This window comes from Daucus carota, chromosome 3 (genome assembly GCF_001625215.2).
Source record: "Daucus carota subsp. sativus chromosome 3, DH1 v3.0, whole genome shotgun sequence".
Lineage (NCBI taxonomy): Eukaryota > Viridiplantae > Streptophyta > Magnoliopsida > Apiales > Apiaceae > Daucus > Daucus carota.
In genome coordinates, this window is record NC_030383.2 from 49,086,664 (window position 1) to 49,106,153 (window position 19,490).

Genomic DNA, 19,490 nt, shown 5'->3' on the forward strand with positions numbered 1-19,490 from the left:
AACAATGGTCTCTAGTCTCCACGGTATTTACTTATCTGGAGTTTTAATTTATTGTTCGTTGAGAGAGAAAACAATACGAAGTATCCATTCAAGCTTTCACATCGCCAAATTAAATAGACATTGACCCGTACAGTGTTACGTACACAGTACACTACTTCTATGAGTACAATTAAGCTCCCTAGTGATAGGTGCAAATTGTTGTTATTTATGAAATAGATAATGTTTACTTATCAATCTAGTTAATCAAAAGTATTTTATTGCAACCAAAGTCTATGAAGCAGTTTTGAGTCATCTAAACCCCGCCGCGTGAAAAATACAACAGAACATTGTTATACGATAAATCTTAGATTAATAAAAATATATTTCAGTTATTATTTTATCTCATTTCATGATATTATTATATTTTTAAAATATATTATCATTAATAAAAATATAATTTGAAAAACTAATTATACTACAATTTCTTATATAATGATTCTCTTTCCTTTAGAGAAAATGAACTACAATTCCTTAAAAATATAATATTATTATTAAGGTATTAATAATTTGGTGGTAAATATTATATAGTTATGTGGTCGATTATTCCTTGGGATCATGATTATAAGAGTTTTGGACTTAGTTCATTATTTTTTATTAATTTTTATAACCTGTTATTTTAGTTGTGTGCGCTAAATGATAAATATTATAATAATATATATTTTTGCCTTTTTTTAAGAATGAATAATATATATTTTTGTCTTTTTTTGAGAATGAATAATATATATTTTTGTTAATTAATAAATATATAATATTTAGAATATAATGTCTCAAAATATGGGTCACTTCCTATAGAGCCACTTTATACATAGGAATGGAGAACACCTGAATACATTAAAAGATAAAATTTCATCAATTTTTTCTAAACAAATAATTAAATATTAATTATAATATTTCAACTATTGTAGAACTATATATATTCGTCCAAAATGGTTGTGCAATGAATCAAATTTCAATAAAAAAGAAACAAGAAAATAGATTTTTTTTGTCACCCACTAATTATACATTTATAAACTTACCGCATTGTGAGTACATTACATATGATTAATATATTCTGCTCAAGACTATAAAATAGTTGTTTTAATGTTTTTTTTTAATATGTAACTAATATGTTGTGAGATTAACAAATAAATCGTGTGAAAAACTCACCGTTTTCAAATTAGTTATACTAGCCTTTAACCCGTGCGAAGCACGGGCGGGAATATAACTCGTAATTTATTATTTATAATTTAAATTTTAACATCATTTTATTAGTATTTTAGTATTAGTGGATTAAATTTTAATTAAATTATATTATTCAACTGACTATATATATTAGTACATTTAATTTGAATTTAGTACATGTAGATTTAAAAATAAAAAAAATCAGAAAATTCAAATCTTTTTCAAACATAGCCGATCGTGTAATACACTAATGCCTTTGAAAGATTTAGTAATGTAATCAATCGAATTTCAAACGTAATTTTGTAATCTTGGTTTTTTTGACAACGATTAGAGTTAGAAAGAGTTATGTAATTGTTCGTGTTTATATTGAAATAGAACACGATAAAATTAAAAATAGTTATATGAAAGTTCTTGCTAAAAAAAGATATTCAAAATTGCATATTTATAATTTTATTTATAACATCATTATAATTTTTTAATGAAATATTATATGATATATTGTTATGAGTGCTTTTAGTATTTGAAACTGTTTAACAATATAATACTAATATACTCCATATTTGTAGACTTGTAGTACAAACTAAAAAATATAATTAAAACTTTGAACAATTATCCCTATTGATTTATTATAGTATAGTATAGATATGTGACCTCTCCCCCTCTTCCTGATTCTGTTATACGTCAAAATAGTTAAAACTTAAATAATCATCGATAGAGTGGAGAGCGCGTAAATCCCTACATTTTCTACTAAAATGACATTTGTCGACATGACAAAGAGATTAAAATATCGGCGTTGAAAACAAAAAATGGAAGGACTTGGCCAACAAATTAAACAGTATTTTCGTTGCAATATTGTACGTCGAGATGAGAAGGTAGAAGACGCGCGCGCGGTACATTATTCTTACACGTATACTTAGCATTGACACAGCTGCAAGTAACTACTACTCCCTCCGTCCCGATCAATTCTATACAGTTTCCTCTTTGGGATGTCCCATCATTTCTATACATTCCCAAAATAGCAACTTTTCATAATATAAAACACTACTACACCCACTACATTCTCCCACTATCTCCATTTTATAATAATAAAAATACTATTACACCCACTAACTTTCTCCACTATCTCAAATCTATTATTAAAATATATATGGGTCCCACCACTTTACCCACTTTCCATTTAACTTTACTCATTTCTTACACTTTTTCTTGGTCTCCGTGTCCAATCCCAGTGTATATAACTCACTGGGACGGAGGGAGTAGCAGATTATATAAATTACATTAGCTTGAATATTAAATTTCACAACTATTTCCAGTATTACATGTATGATGATGCATGTAAATGATGTATACAAACCAAATATTCTTCGCTACCTTCCAGGTGACAATTGTCAATTGCCAGTACCACCAACCCTAGATAATACACAAACACCGTAAAATACTGGGAAGATGCTGTTGACTCTATCGGCAAGTTGCGCATATTATCTCAATTTATTACCTGAAGTTTCTATGCTATCAGGATTAAACTTCTTTTTCTTCTTTTTTTAAAGGGTTAAACTTATTCTTAGTTGATCAATATTATTTTCTCTCTGTAAGTATAGTCTTATCAGTTTTTTCAGCTAACTTTATAATTTTTTTTGAAACTCAAATCTCGACAAAACAGGAGAAAACTATAAGATTTAAGAGCTGGCCATGAGAAGCTCTTAAATCATTTACAAAAATAAATAAAATAGGCTATTTTTGAGAACTGTGGATGGAAACCCAGCTATCCCCTTTTGAATTAGGGGGTCCTGTTCCGGGCAACCGTGAGAGAAGTTATCTAATACACTCTGTACAGGATCGTTAGATCTCTATTTTAAAGACTCAAATTCAAATTTTTTTTAAGGATCCACTATAAATATTCACGGAACGGGAGTCTTCCTTCCCACGGATATATCGGAAGTTCGTCTTTCCGCGGCAGATCCATTAAAAAAAAGATTGAATCTTAGTACAGTGTGTTACATAACCCCTCCCTGCACAATAAAGTGTTTATGTGTACATCAAATTTTGTTTTGAAGGGACAATGTTCTCAAGATGATGTAAATTCTGAATGAAATCGAGATCTTTCGTGGTGATATGAAGTGAAAACGCAGATTGATATCATCCTTGTGAGTCTCCCAAAATTAGGTTTGAGTAGTTTCGCTTGAATTATACCATGATTAAAAGGTTGTATAGTCTTATAGAACTTTTGACAGATCGAACATGCACGCATATTAAATTAAATTAAACTAAATTAATGATAAAAACTTAAATAATGTTTAATAGAACTGAAGGTCATTGACATTTAGGAAAATATGTGTACTTTTACAAGTTGGAAAAATGGATTCTACTCCTCTGTATATATAATCAAATTGGTAGCCTTAGTCGGGAGAGATTTGAAAAGCTATTATATTTCATTTTTTTCTTCCATTTCAGTTCGATATTTGAGTTAAAATTATGAAGGAATTCCCTCAAACTCCGTTATTCATTCAATTTTTTTCAAATATTATTTTACCACAAATTTCTTGACATTTTTTAATTTCATTTCTTATGAATTTAATTGTTAATAAGTGAATAAAATCTCAGCTCTTCCGATTTATTCTGATAATGGTTTGCAAAGTATTTGTAAATATTTTTGCCTTCAAAATATATATACATCTGGGTAAAGAAGGGCTAGAAACCCCAGAGGAAAAAGAAAATATATGGAAACTCATGCATCTAACATAACACATTAGCACTGCCTGCACCCCCATCATAAAAAATTGGATAGCCATATTAATTAAGTTCCTCAGTGTGAGCCGTGCACAATCAAGTGTGTCTTCTGCTGTGAGCCTGAAAGTAATAGGTTTAACACCAATAAATTTTATGAATCTCGCCGACAGTTGAATCAAAGTGTGTAGAATAATTATAAGAAATATTCATTCTAAATATATATATAAGTTGGTGTGATCAAATATGAGATTAGATTAATGATTGTAGTGTCACATATATCATACATATAGCATTAGGTATATTATGAAATTCTCCCCGGGGAAATATTTGGACAATTAATTACTATTGGTCGGGTGATAGTTCATCACCCTTCTCTTAGTCTTATTTTTAATATTAATTAATTAGGATGCAAAAAATATCGTGTTTATGTATTATATTCCAGAACTATATTTGAACATACACAACAATGCAGAAACGAAACATATATTTAGATTTATATCATGAAAATCTGTTTAAAATTTAGTATTTCGAAACAGAAACTTAATGATTATAAGATTTTATTTTAAGTATCCGTGGGCACAACTCTTAGTTAGTCTTTACTCTGTATTTCTTTTTATAAGGTCTGTTAAATAGTATATGTTTGGTCAATACGCGTTTTTTTTACTATAATATCTAGTTTTCCATCTATCACTATCGTCTATACATTGATCAGTTTAATTAAGCTAAACCAAACAAATTAATTAGTAACCATCCTCAATACTTTGGTTGGTCGGATCGAGTCAGACTGAAAGTTCGAAATCTTTGCGACTTACTAAGTTTCAAAATTTCCCTGACTAATGATTAGTCCATATTTTAAATCTTAGTGTGTAAATATGAATAACAAGAATATTAGTTAGTCTAATTGGAGTACCTGGTAAGCCAGCAACTTAAGAAAAATACTAACTGCCGAGTTAAACGGCGGTGGCACCAAATTTGTCGCCAGATTTCTCAACACCGACAAGCTTACTCTCCCCACGAGACGCCAAGTTGGATTAGTATCAAAAACGAAATTATCATCGCGCTGATTCGCTCCGACTCTGGCTACCACGCATCCGATATGACACGCGTAAACGTGACCGTTGTAGGTATTAACGTACGCCCACTTGGGCCGCCTGTTGGGATGTCTGCACATACTGCATGTCACGCCCAGGCATCTCAAGTCGCTGCAAAGCTTGCTTGTCATTAGATTGTATTCGTTTCGTGCCACAAAATCTCCGTAGACTCGGTTCATAAATTCTCGAGTCACGTCGAGCTTGTTGTTTGAAATTGGTTGTACAAATGTGTCGACACAGTATCTGCAGATGTTGTAGTTATGACCGTCTCTGTACCATCGGCCGTGGATTGGATACTTACAGATGTTGCATTCTAGGTTTCCGGTATTTGCTCCAGGTGTGAGATAGAGCTGATGTGATTCAGTGTTTCTGGTAGCGTTAATAAACCGGAATTTTACTGAGCGGTTTACACTCCCCGCCATTTAGTATACGGGTTTTATATCAGAGTGACCGATCAAAATATCTCACTTAGTCCACAAACCACAAGGCCAGATATATAGTAGGTTGAACTGACACCAGGTGCTGATCAGACCACAAGTACTTGAGACCTAAAATTAAAGAAAAGAAAATGAATAAAGACCTAAAATTTTAAGAGCGAATAAAAAGAGATTATGGAGTACCAGAGTTGTTTGTGTGTGCACACGTGCTGTACGTGCGTTTATATACTAGCTCCGTGGCATCTGGATTATACACACACAAAAGAATGAGATATATTTGACGACTCCATGGGATGTCCGTGTTTGGTGGGGATTTGCTGGAAGAAACTACAAGGTTTTTCCCTGTGAGCGTATACAACTATATAGTATATATTATACCAACGACTTTTTAGATCGATGTCATTACAACAAATTTGGTTTTAAGTTTCTAGAGTACTCTAAGATAGTTGACATTCTACAATTGAAAGGAAATTCCCCTTGAAAGTTTTTGCTTTTTACTACTTTGATCAACATTAGTCGCCTTGATGGAATATTTTTTATATGAACCGTAACAAACAGTTTCTTACAAGTTTCTAGCATCTTAGATTTGATATTAATCTCCGGTTGGTAGAATATGTGGAATATATATCCTCTATTCCAAATCAAATGCATGTTTTAAATGTATATTTTGTTTGAATTTTGTGTGATGAATTAGATCAATCAAAAATTAATCGTAAAAAAAGCTGGACAATTAAGAGGTATAATGGTCGTTGTTTCCGTCATACTGGAACATCTAATGTGAATGATTGAAGACCGGTCGGTATTTACTATTTAATTGGGTTTAAAATATAAATTTTAGATTAATAAATAATTTTGAAAAATGATATGCATTCCATATTTCTAAATACTTGAAATATAATATACATTCTATATTTCTAAGTACGTGTCTTAGAAATGACGAGATTACAAAAATAGTATTATTATTCTTAAGAATTCCTAGTCGAGGATTATCTAAAATGTGATATCTAAAATGTGATTAAAGAGAAGAGAAACATAGTATATATTGCAGGAGTCCCTATTCTTACACGTTTAAATATATTAACGGTCTTTCTAATGTGTGCCAAGGGCACACAATAAGCACCAACTCCCATGAAAATGGCTTCATTTGATTGGTGGGATTGGTGTAAATGCAGGGGGACATCAACATTTATTATCCATCCATCAATCAAAATCTAGTATTTTTATGAGAGTTATTGACTATTGTGTGCCCATGGGCACACCATAACTAGAAAATTCGATATATTAAACCTTTCTATAAATCTACAAGTTACTCCTTATTTATAAGTTAGGTGAGATAAAATATTGGAACAACTGATTTTTGTTTGGAAGTTGCATTACATATATGGTGATGCATGTTTGAGTTGAACGAGTCTACAGTTTAACTAAACCGTATGTGAAAACCCTGAAAAACACGACCTTTTCGTGAAAGTATGGTGGACTACATGAAAGTTGAAACGCGACTAAATGTTATGCACTTCCATCCAAATACTACTACTTTCGTTTCAAATTAGGAATAGAATTTATTTCAATTCAATTGTATACTTCAATTTTTAATATAAAATTATATTTCTAAAATCACTTCACATAATGTTACTCTTCACATCTATGTTATTTATATTTCCTAAATCAACCTCACATATTATAGTCATTTAATACTATTAATTTATAAATATTTACTTTTCCTAATTAAACCGTGTGATTTTTTTGATAATTTAAAACGGAGGCGGTATATATACTCCTTGCATCAGTCAACCCTGGGACCGGAGAGATGCAGTTGATATTCGTTGGCAATGCAAGTCGCTTATATTCTTTCTGAATCACCACAAATTTTTGCTTATTGTATAAATTAATATTACTCCATCATCGGTAAAGTCATTTTATTTAATTGTAACAAGTAAAAGGGATTTAAAGTTGAAAAGGCTGTTGAGAACCAGAAGTAATTAGACGTACCAGACACATTTCAAACTAATTACTTGTTTAATTTTTGTAATTTATATGATAAATATACTATCACTCGTACATATAATTGAACATTCTTTATATTTACAATTTTAACAACTAATAAATTAAATGAAGAAATAATCACTAATCACAGCATGCAGTGCCCATGTTTTACTCTGGGTCAGTTCCTTAAACTCCCTTTCGGGTCAAATCAAGGAGTGGTTTTGGGTCAAAATGGAGGGAAATGGTTAGGTCAACTATATTTGGATCAACTTTTTCCAAAATATTGACGTATTAATGAAGTTCGTAAGCTTGGACACCATTACTATATATCATGACCCGAGATTGCAACTAGCACTATGCTAGATTGCGAGAATATTGGGGGTGACAACGAATTGGAGACCTGTGCGAAATCTGAGCTCTGATACCATGTTGAGAATCAATCCATTTTAAGCCTTGATTTTTAGTCAAATTTTTTTGAGTTTTTCTATTTGATAGCTAAAGCTACTATCAACAGTATATTTGCCAAGCAGAGACTGTCTCTTATTCTTCACACAACAACAAGAAAGCATAGATTATGCAGACGAGACACTGCCAAGCATAGAGAGTGACTCTTTATACTTAAATAGGATCTAACAGGATGGAGGTTATGATATCTTTGGTCGCAGTTGATGAATGCGTGTATCCGTCATATTCATCATAAAGAAGATTGATCACACATGCCATATTAAAAACTCTTGCAAGCAACGGCATCGGAGCTGCTGTTGGATGTAGACATTCCTGATTCATATCCATCCACGCATTTGTGATGCGTTTCTGCAGTTCATCGCAAGCTGTATCTTTCGGAACTCCATGTTGTTTCATAAAACACTCAACTAGTGGTGGCCAAACGGGCGGTCCGGGGCGGGCCGGGCCGAATTTTCATCGGGCCGAGTTACAGGAACATGATTCGTAACCGGCCCGTTTGATTAGGCGGGCCGGTCCGGTTCCGGGCCGAATTCGTCCGAATCAGCCCGTGAACCGATTCGCGGGTTCACGAGCTGAAACGGTTCATTTTTATATTATTTTTTAATTTATTTTTTATGTTTTTTAATTAAATATTTGTTTTAAATAATCATTTTATTTTATAAATAAAAGAAGTCAAGAGAAAAGATGTCAGGAAAAAAAATAAAATAAAGCATATTTAGTGTCGCAGGCGCTGGAACTCGCAGGCGGGCCGAATGATTCGTTCGATTCGTATGATTCGTTCGATTCGTTCGATTCGCTTGATTCGTTCGATTCGCCTGTTACATGCTTTAATTTGTGAACTGTAAAGTTATATTAATTAAACCGCAAATTATCATATATATATTAAATAAAATTAAATAAAAGAGGACGATACCTCTGTATAATTTTATTAATTAAAAAAATGTTTTACAATTAATTTGAGAGGACTCCATCTAAAAAAACGGAACAAACCGCATCGATAAAAAAAATAAAACTACACTAAAAAATTTTAAAATTACAAAACTAAATTAATCTAATTCATTTTCATTCATTCATCGAGGATTCCGAAGAAGTATCCAGTTCGTTCGAACCGGTTGATTCGTCCAGCTCGTTGATTCGTCCAGTTCGTTCGAACCGTTCGCTTCGTCTAGCTCGTTGACTTGCGGTTCGTTCGTTCGGTTCGTTCGTTCGAACCGCGAGTCATTCGCCCGGTTCTTAGCTCGGTAATTCGCGGGCCGGTTACGGGCCGGTTACGATTTCTTATATCCTGATTCGTATTCGATTCGGTATATTTAACGAGTCGGTCCGGGCCGGTTCAAATTCGTTACGGGTCGAATTTTTACGAATAATTTGACGGTTCGGTTCCGAACGAGCGGTTCGAAACCGCTCATTTGGCCAGCTCTACACTCAACAGATGACGGTATATGTTGTCTCAGCTTCTCAAACTGCAATTGCAACATAAGTATAACTAATTAACCAACATCAAACTATAATTTATGATGGACCCCCAATATTCTCATAATTTATGCCCGTGATCTACTCTCGATCATAAATGGGCTTCCGAGGGAAAGAAAATATTGGAACACAGTAATAATCATGATAAGCTCTCCTTCGAACACCACTGTGAGACTTTAGTAAAACTGGTCACTTGAGGAGAGAATTGCATTGTCCAAAAATAATGTTATTTTTGCTGTATATACTGTTTGTGCAATGTTCATAATCAAAATTGCGGCGGCAATCATTATTTTGAATATGAGTGATTGACACTTTGCACCCCTTATGTTTGGGCGCTTTTTCGATTTGGTCTCAAACTATTTTTTTTGGCAGTTTGCACCCGTAAGTTTAAAAGGCGCTTCACTTTGCACCCCCTTGACTGGTCTCCGTTTATTTGACTGTTAACTTTAACGGAGCCAGGGGTAAAAGGGTAAATTCACACGCTGATTAAAACAAAATTACATTTTCGTAAATTAAAACTACATTTCAGTAAAAGAAAACAAAACTCCAAACGGCTCTTGAGATCGAACCCATCTTCCCGCCCCCCTTTTCTCGCTGATTTCGCCGATTCCACGAACCCTAGTTCTGCGATGAGAGGTCGTTTACGAGTTGTTAGCGATGATAATCTGAAGACTTGCACTTGGGCTGAAGTCCCCGACTGGTATTGGCTCGCGACTCTTGAAGACCACGCTGAAGTTCCGATAATCGAAGTCCCTGCAGTGCCTGAGGGATCTGAAGTACCTGCTTACGGGGGTAAGCATCTCTAATTGAAGCTTGTCTAATGTTGATTTCACTTCGGATGTATATTGTATTTCGTATGCATGCATGATAGATTAGGGTATGAATAGTTTATTGTAGTGGTCCCTTTTAATAGTATATTGTCTTGTAGTGCTAATTTTATATTCGATTGTTTATATCCTGTAGTTGTAGATTTATTGTGATTTTTGGATTTATTTTCTTCAATTTGTGTAATTTAATTTGGGTAATTAAGTTGTAGGTTTACTGTATTTGTTATAGTCCATAAATTTAAGTGATTAATTTGGGTAATATAAATGTGAGGTTACATTTGGGTAATTTAGTTGTAGGTTTACTGCATTTGTTATTTTCCTTAAATTTAAGGTTGAAATTGGGTAATTTCTCTACTGGGCAGTTTAATTTTGTAGTCTAAATTTGTGTAATTTTATTTTTTTGAACAGCTAACTCTAAAAACTTCACCATCAAACTGCATCACGGTGGGGAGTTTGATGAAAAATTTGAGAAATATAATGATGGGGAGTTGAAGTACTTTGACATGTGCTCGCCTGTAGATTTTAAATTATTTGACCTCCAATCAATGTGTGAGGAAATAGGAATGGGTGAAGGTTGTTATAATTTGTGGTTCAGCATTCCTCATCAACCTTTAAGCGCAGAGATGTTGCTCCCCCTTGATAGTGAAAAAGATGTGGGAGTGATGGTGGACTTGCTGATATATAGCAATTGTATGGAAGTGTACACATCTGCCAAAGATCAAGGTGAAGATGATATGTTTGATTTCTCTTTCACACAACTTGCAGAGGATGAAAGAGAGTGGAGGGTGGGTGACATGTATGATGAACTTGAAGAAAAGCAGATGGACATGGATGTGGGAGAGGCTGCAAATGAAGAGGTTCAGGATGATGTGAGTTTCCATGGAGATAGCTCGAATCTGGAGATGGACATTTGATTTTGGGGTAAAAACGAGTGAATTTACCCTTTTACCCCTGGCTCTGTTAAAGTTAACAGTCAAATAAACGGAGACCAGTCAAGGGGGTGCAAAGTGAAGCGCCTTTTAAACTTACGGGTGCAAACTGCCAAAAAAAATAGTTTGAGACCAAATCGAAAAAGCGCCCAAACATAAGGGGTGCAAAGTGTCAATCACTCTTTGAATATCTAACCTCATGTCCCACAATGTCGTCAGTGAGTCTGCAAATCACGGAGGAAGCTCTAACAATTAAGGGATCTTTTGACATCCACTCGAATGATTCCCTAGTGGCGACATCCCCCATCAGCACGAAGCTTGAGACCGATAACATGTAGATCCCCCCAGTTACAAGAGCAGTACTCATGTACTCTTCAAACGTAGGAGTGTAGTGGACTTGACACCATTTAGCTTCTTTCAAATATCCTCTTGTCAACTCTTTACACTGAAAATAAAATAACAAGTCTTAAAATATTGTACATAACTATAAGGGAACCATGTTTCTCTATTTAAGATAGTTTACAGCATCTATTGCATAATCAACGGCGTATGATGGCCTTCCCGTCTTTGCAATCTCTTCTTGCGCTTCAGTGTAAATATCCAGTAGAGGTTGATAACAGTGTCTCATGTACTCCGGCAGCTGATCTAAGCAACTCATATCCCATCTACAAAACAGTAACATTATAATATTACATAGACGATTATAATGGATTATACTCCCTCCGTCTGATCAGTCATTTGTTTACATATGGTTTGGGCACGGAGGTCAAGAAATATGTATAAAATAATGTGAAAAGGAAAGAAAAGTGGGGAATTGGTGGGACTCATTGACTATTTTTGGTAAGTTTTGAAATGTAAAGAATTGGATGGGACACCCAAAAACGAAAAATATACTACATAGATGCTTTAATTACTAATAATATACCAAGTTGTATTTTTTTTAATGTAGGTACTCAATTTGCCTTACTTTTGTATTGCATCAGTGAACTGCTGAAGTTCTTCAATGGTTCCATAGACATCATATATGTCATCAATTATGGATGATAAAGAAATCACTTTTGTAAAAAATATTCGAGCAGGGGCATAATGCAGCTCAAAGTACACCCCCGATATCCAAAAGTAGCATTCCACCAATCTGTCTCTTGCGAATGAAAGCTTGTGTGCAAAATCTAAATCCTTCCACCACCTGAAATTTGATTCTTTCCCATAATGTTTTTTCACTCACAATAACTAAGCAGCTATGAAGATAGTTAATTATGTACCTTGTAAGATGACCCAGCTCCACTTGATGCACCTTCTGCACCAGGTTGAAGTCGGTTTTTGCCATATTTAGCAGCACTTGATTATGCCTTTCAAATTTGTGGTAGATTGAGATGTAATGCCTTGCCACAAGCCTGTTCAAACTCTTCCGAAGAGGATACTTTAGTGAACGACCAACAAGATCTACTAATGGACTCCCTAAGTTGGATTTCATATGTTCCTTAAGGTGAGAGGTGGTAAATTCTAGAGCATCATCTAGTACATTTTCCCCGTGCACTCTCAGATGTGCTGCTTCAAACAAGCTTAGCATTCCTTTCACGTCCTTGACCAAGTTCTCTTTGAACTTGCCGTTGCTGCACTTGAATTTGTAGAATACATCTGGATAAATGCACACACGGTTACTATTGCATAGCATGATAGCAATATCACCTAGCATGAAAATATTGCATGATACTCCCTCTGTCCCCCGGGTAGCTTACCTTGGCGGACGAGAGTTTGGCATGCATTCTAATGCTTCTAGAAAATATAGTTTCATAAAATATATTTTAATTTTTTTTCTTTTGAATGAAAAATTGATGTTTGAATTTCTATACACAAATAAGAAATCAAAAATAAGTTACAGAACTATATTTTATAAGAGTCTTAAAATGCGTGTCGAGCAGTGAAAAAAAAACTATAAATTAAGAAATCAGAGAGACGGAGGGAGCATACCAGAAGAGACATTATGTCCTTGCTGTCTTAGTAGCCGGAAACATAGAGCAACATCATGCAGGTCATCATCAGTTTTGGTGCCATAATATACACCAAACCTTTCCTTCAAGTGCTGCAATAATGTGTCTATCTCCGCTTCAAAGTGGTAAGACAAACCCAGCCTTTGAATATCGTCAATCAGGCTGATTAACTCTTGTTGAGATCTTTCCCCTGCACTTAGCATTTTCTTCACTTCTTGTTTTAGCAGTTGAAGATGCTCTTCCTCTTTGCGATCAAGATCAGTTTTCTAATTGCACAAGTTTGTTAGTACACTTAATAGTACATAAATACATATTATAAATTGAATTTAAGCTAATATTACCACAACAGAAGAATCATTGAATGCGAGGAATCTGTTTCCCCAGATGCTAGGATGATAAGGTGCTGATTTTCGAGTAATCTGAGGCACCAGAATTGGAGTTGAGCGGACATGGAGAGCCATATCTAGTGACTAGTGAGGCAGATTTAATTGTAGAGAAGAAGCGTTCTTTTTACTGGATATATAACTGTATAAGGTCTACCACAGCTTACATATTTTGACATGAGTGAGAGGTGCATTTGAAATAAACACAAAAGGCATGATAAACAACTGGAGCATCATTCGAGCATGATGTATCCTCTTCCTGTCTTGCCTCTGGAGAAAATGATTAGTGACCGGTAAAAGAGGAGAAGCTTCCCAGGATTTTTAGGAAACAACAGGAGCATATTCTAATATTTTAATTATTTTTAGTGTTGGATATAATTGTTTAATTTTTTTCTTTATTGTTGTTCTGCGTCCCTACATGTTTTCAACCTAATTTTTTAGTGTTTTAAATTGAAATGACTAGAATAAAATTATAGTATGAGAAGATATACGATTTTATAAATATTGTGTAAGATGGTGAGTGCTCTATATATTTATATATAATAAAAGTGGAAGTTCATTGCTTATATGGTTATATTACAAAAAGTATTTATGGAAATATTCTAAAACTATATTAAAATAAATTGTAAAACTATATACGGTTTATATAGATGGACTTGGTTAAACTGAAGTGGTTGTGAGCATTTATGCCGGAGGAAAGTAAAAAAAGTGATATAATTGATATCTATACTATACTATAATAAGCCAATATGGGTATAATTTGTAGTCCTATGTTTAAGTTTTTTTTTTGGTTGGTACTCTCCTTTTGGTACTACAAGTCTACAAATGTGGAGTCTATTAGTCTTACATTGTTAAACAGTTTCAAATATTAAAAACACTCCAAACAATAACTTATCATATAATATTTCATTAAAAAATTATAATGATGTTATAAATAAAAGGGCTTTTTTTATTCATAACCACGATTTCAATCTTATTTCTAAAAATACTACCTTATCCAATCTTATTTTCAAAAATACTACCTTCTCTAAAATATTTTCAAAAATACTGTGGTTGCATATGCAACCATATATGCAACTACAAATCCTGATTTCAAGTTTCAGATTTCAAATGTCATTGATATATATATATAGAGTATTACTCCAATAGAAACCTCCTTATCCTAGAAACTAAAAACCAAACTGAAATATCACTAAATCCTAAAGCAAATACCACTAAATTCTTAAACAACCCCATCTCCATCTTCATCTTCACCAACCCCACCTTCATCTTCACCAACCCCATCTCCACCGCCACCACCTCCGTCGTCGCCTCCTTCATAACCACTACCACCTCTATGCCGCCCGCCCCCTCCATAACCACCACCTCCATCTCCACCTCCACCTCCATTATTTCTCTAACAACACAACCTCCACCTCCATCTTCACCAGCCCCATCTTAATCGTTGTTTTAACCTCCTTCAGCCCCGTTCATACTTCTTTCTCCACCTCGACTCAACTTCAAACGCGGAGCCCCACCTATTTCCGGCAACGCTCCAACCCCCTACTTCAAGCCGCCCAAACCTCCGCTATAATCATCTTTCCTTCATCTCCACCTTCACCTCCACCATCTCCACCACTATCACCATCATCTGAATCGAAAACGTGAACAAATCTGGAGATTCTAAGCTGGAACATATCTGGAGATTAAGTTTTCACTAATTCGTGCAACACAGATCACTAAATCCTAAAGAGAATATCACTAAATTGTACTGAGAATATCACTAACTTGTATTGGTTTCTAGTTTTTATTTTAAAATTGGTTTCTATTTGATCATGAGCCTATATATATATATATATATATATATATATATATATATATATCGATATCGATTCCAACGATGAGGTCGAAAATGACATTTGAAAACTGGAACTTGAAATCAGGGATTCAGTTGCATATATGATTGCATATGAGGTTGTATTCAGTTGATTCTATTGTAATCTAATGGCCCCGCAGGGGCACCCATACATCAGTTGCAACTTACAGTTTCGGTTGCATATGAGGTTGCATGCAACCTCATATGCAACTAAATGCAACTGAAAACTGTAAGTTCCAAATGATGTATGGGTGCCCCTAGCGGGGCCATTAGATTGCAATAGAATCAACTGAATGCAACCTCATATGCAACTAAATGCAACCTCATATGCAACTAAATGCAACTGAAAACTGTAAGTTCCAACTGAAGTATGGGTGCCCCTGGCGGGGCCATTAGATTGCAATAGAATCAACTGAATGCAACCTCATAGGCAACTAAATGCAACCTCATATGCAACTAAATGCAACTGAAAACCGTAAATTGCAACGGATGTATGGTGTGCCCCTGGCGGGGCCATTAGATTGCAATAGAATCAACTGAATGCAACTATATATGCAACTGAATTCCTGATTTCGAGTTCCAGTTTTCAAATGTCATTTTCGACCTCATCGTTGGAATCGATATATATATATATATATATATATATATATATATATATATATATATATATATATATATATATATATATATATATATATATATATATAGAATCCAAATATGAGGTCGAAAATGACATTTGAAATCTGAAACTTGAAATCAGGATTTGTAGTTGCATATATGGTTGCATATGCAACCACCGTATTTTTGGACAATATTTTCAAAAAGGTAGTATTTTTGAAAATATTTTAGAGATTTGAAAATAAGATTGGATAAGGTAGCATTTTTGAAAATAAGATTGAAAAAACAATATACAAGATAATTCCCCTAAATAAAATTATAAATAATAATTTTGAATATCTTTTTTTAACAAAAAATTTTATATAACTCTTTTTAATTTTAACGTGTTCTATATCAATATAAACACCACACATTACATAACTCTTTCTAATTCTAATCTTAAAAGTTTCTGTTGTCAAAAAAATCAAGATTACAGAATTATGTTGAAATTCGATTGATTAGATTACTGAATCTTTCAAATGTATTACAAGATCGTCTATGTTTGAAAAAGATATGAATTTTTTGATTTTTTTGATTTTTAAATCTACATGTACTAAATTCGAATTAAATGTATTATATATATATATATATATATATAGGATATATATATATATATATATATATATATATATATATATATATTTGTTAGGGTTTGTCAATTTTCAAGTAATCGAGAGAAAATATAGTCAGTTGAATAATATAATTTAATTAAATTCAATTTATTAATATTAAAATACTAATAAAATGATGTTAAAATTTAAATTATAAATAATAAATTAAGAACTACATATCTCCGCCCGTGCTTCGCACGGGTTAAAGGCTAGTTTTTAATAATTCATGAATATAAGTTTTTCAAAAAATGAAAACAGAATTTTAAGAATGGGAACATTTTTTATACATATCTTGTTTAAAATGATTTACCCTTAGTTTTTTTTTTTTTGAAAGGCTGATTTACCCTTAGTTGAAAAATTGAGAAAAGATTCAAAAACATACATAATGCTTTTAATTGGATCACGTTATACTTATTACTCATGTTAGATAGTTTAGTCAGGGCATGTGTGAGTTCGTTAATCGCAAGGTTTTAATAGTTTGATAGTTGATTGCAAAAATTCAATAGTTTAAATAATACGGGTCAACACCCTCACTATCACTATATCCATATAGTTAATGTCCTAAATATCAGCATACATTATCTAGCGTTATGTTAGGGGTAAATAAACATAACGCTGGTTTATGTACGTAGCTTTCTTTTAGGTACGCTTCCCAAATTGAAAACGCTAAATTATCATGCATTACTGATATTTGGGACCATTTTTTCTATCTCTGTTATTCTGGACATTACTTCCAGAATTTGTGAGATCTGGGGCTATTTTTCAAATAATACTACAGAATTTTTTTTAAGTTCTGATAGAAGTGTGCAATAAAGGTAAAAGATCCAAACCATTGATCAGTTACATAGATACATATGATTGAAGAAGCATCTACTACCTAGTGACTGCTTTGAGAAGTTATAGTCTAGTCACTGAAAGATTCATAAGAACTCTAAATCTTTCAATCAAAGAAGTGTCAATCCTACTTCTTACATTGCTCTTCTTTCTACTTCGAATCGTTTTGTATTTTCCGCAAGGGCTTGTTCGTCTTATACTTGTTTGCTTTGAAGTGAAATCGATCTCCAAGACAAGTAGTATACTTAGTTTTTCTGTTGAATCCTCGAGTACAAAAAAAGCCTGCCAACAGAAATTACTATATACTAAACTAAACCAACAGTATACCACCCTCAGAGTATACAAATCTATTTTATATAATCTTAAGCAAATTGATAAACTTGGTTTTTGGTCTTTTTATTATTTGTTTTCCATTGGTAACACTTTTCTGTATGAGAGATGGATGGTTTAGTACCTTTAGAGAACGCATGCTGGATAAGGTCTGCACTTAAGCCTGTTTAAAATTAGAAGTATACAAGTCAAATTACATCTGATGGTTTAGACCTGCTCAATTTAATTTTTTTTTAATTTACTCTTCTAACTTACCTTTGAATGTTGTTGTTGCAGTTCTTCCACAGTACAGAAATCTTATTGGAAGACCTAATAACCATTGTCTTGGAACAACAATTGGCGTCTGAGTAGATTCATCATCAGCAAATACCTATACAAAAGGCTTTGCTCAGAAACTAAGGTGATCATATAAAGTAAAAAATCAAGGTGTGACTGAAAAAGGTCACAACACACCTCATTAACCTGGAAGTATGTTCCATTAAGTGGAAAGGTTCCGTGATTTGCTGAACGAACTGGGATCTGTGTCAAAGCTCGGATCAATATCGGTTCTTTTGATTGAAGTAATCACCATCTTCTAAAATTTAAGCTTCAACTGACAAGCCTTGCATGTATTGTTATTTTTACTCACCAGAAGTGTTCCACAAATAGTTGGTAACTTCTGCTTCTCAATATTCCGGGATGGAGAGCCGCAGCATACAATTTCATGGCAGACTTCTGGTTTTGGGGATCTGCAATCTTCGGAAATTTGTGAAACCAAACTTCTAGGTTTACCGGATAACTCTCCTTCAACAGTAAACAAAATACATATTAACTATAAGTTGTTATTATTAAATCATAAGCATAATGTTCTCATTGATAAGTTACTAAGAATTAAGAAACTATCTTGTCAAGAAGCTGAACGTCAGTGCGCATATATATAATCGAGCATTCACCTTCCTCTTCCCACACTGCAAAAAGGTATGGAGATGGATCATCAGGATCCCTCCTGTCCACCTATATATTAATCAAAATTGCACAAAAACATGTTATAATCTAAATCATGATAGCATGTAATGGAAATATACGATTTAACATACTTACTCTTTCCAATATAGGGTGTGAATCAGGAAGTTCGAAGCTGCAATGCAGTAGGCAGACAATAAGAATTTTGATCCAATAATAATAGAAAATTTTACATCATCTCAATTATTGTAGAATAAATATTACTAATTTCCACTATGTATATTATTGCATAAATCCACAACTTTAAGTTAAATCAGTTAATAAATATTAGATTATTATTTTTAATATACTTACACTTTGTGCACAGTCAATAAGCGGCCTGCAAGTTTTAGTATTGGCTTCGGGGAAGGAACTGGAAAATTTAAAATATCCCATGTCTCTGTTGTGTCTACTTTAGTTGAAATAATTTTCTTATTTGCAGATTCTGGTTTACTTTCTCTTAAGACTTTACTTTCAAGTCTGATAGTGAGTATATCGTCGTCAGTCTCCCCAGAATTACTGCAATGATCAGAATCTTTGAGAAGGTCTTCAATATCTTCAAGTTCACGGGAAGGAGAAGCAGGAAGCTCAATTAATATTTCACATTTATGACTTTCATATTCTGAATCTAGGTGCTGGTATCCGTGATCTGATATGTTAACATCAAACTCCAACTCCAGTGGTGTTGTTTTTACGACATGGTTTCCAGCGGTTTC

The 19,490-nt window shown here is 33.5% G+C and overlaps 1 protein-coding gene and 2 long non-coding RNA genes across 3 annotated transcripts; all 3 read right to left on the reverse strand.

Moving 5' to 3' along the window:
• Window positions 1–3,810: 3,810 nt before the first annotated feature.
• Window positions 3,811–5,820, reverse strand: LOC108213895 (uncharacterized). The gene is made up of 2 exons (XR_010290514.1): window positions 4,838–5,820; window positions 3,811–4,047 (listed from the first exon to the last, which is right to left on the reverse strand). It is a non-coding gene; the product is annotated as an uncharacterized LOC108213895 (long non-coding RNA).
• Window positions 5,821–7,867: 2,047 nt separating this feature from the next.
• On the reverse strand, window positions 7,868–13,754 carry LOC108213639 (sesquiterpene synthase 2-like). Its single transcript, XM_064089242.1, has 8 exons — window positions 13,465–13,754; window positions 13,104–13,389; window positions 12,395–12,770; window positions 12,100–12,318; window positions 11,656–11,797; window positions 11,329–11,577; window positions 9,336–9,366; window positions 7,868–8,313 (listed from the first exon to the last, which is right to left on the reverse strand). Exons 1-8 carry the CDS (start codon window positions 13,582–13,584, stop codon window positions 8,057–8,059), a joined length of 1,680 nt encoding a protein of 559 aa, XP_063945312.1. The 5' UTR covers window positions 13,585–13,754; the 3' UTR covers window positions 7,868–8,056.
• A 3,685-nt stretch (window positions 13,755–17,439) lies between these two features.
• LOC108213918 (uncharacterized) lies at window positions 17,440–18,901 on the reverse strand. The gene is made up of 7 exons (XR_010290600.1): window positions 18,874–18,901; window positions 18,726–18,786; window positions 18,422–18,576; window positions 18,247–18,312; window positions 18,049–18,163; window positions 17,918–17,956; window positions 17,440–17,745 (listed from the first exon to the last, which is right to left on the reverse strand). It is a non-coding gene; the product is annotated as an uncharacterized LOC108213918 (long non-coding RNA).
• Window positions 18,902–19,490: the final 589 nt, after the last annotated feature.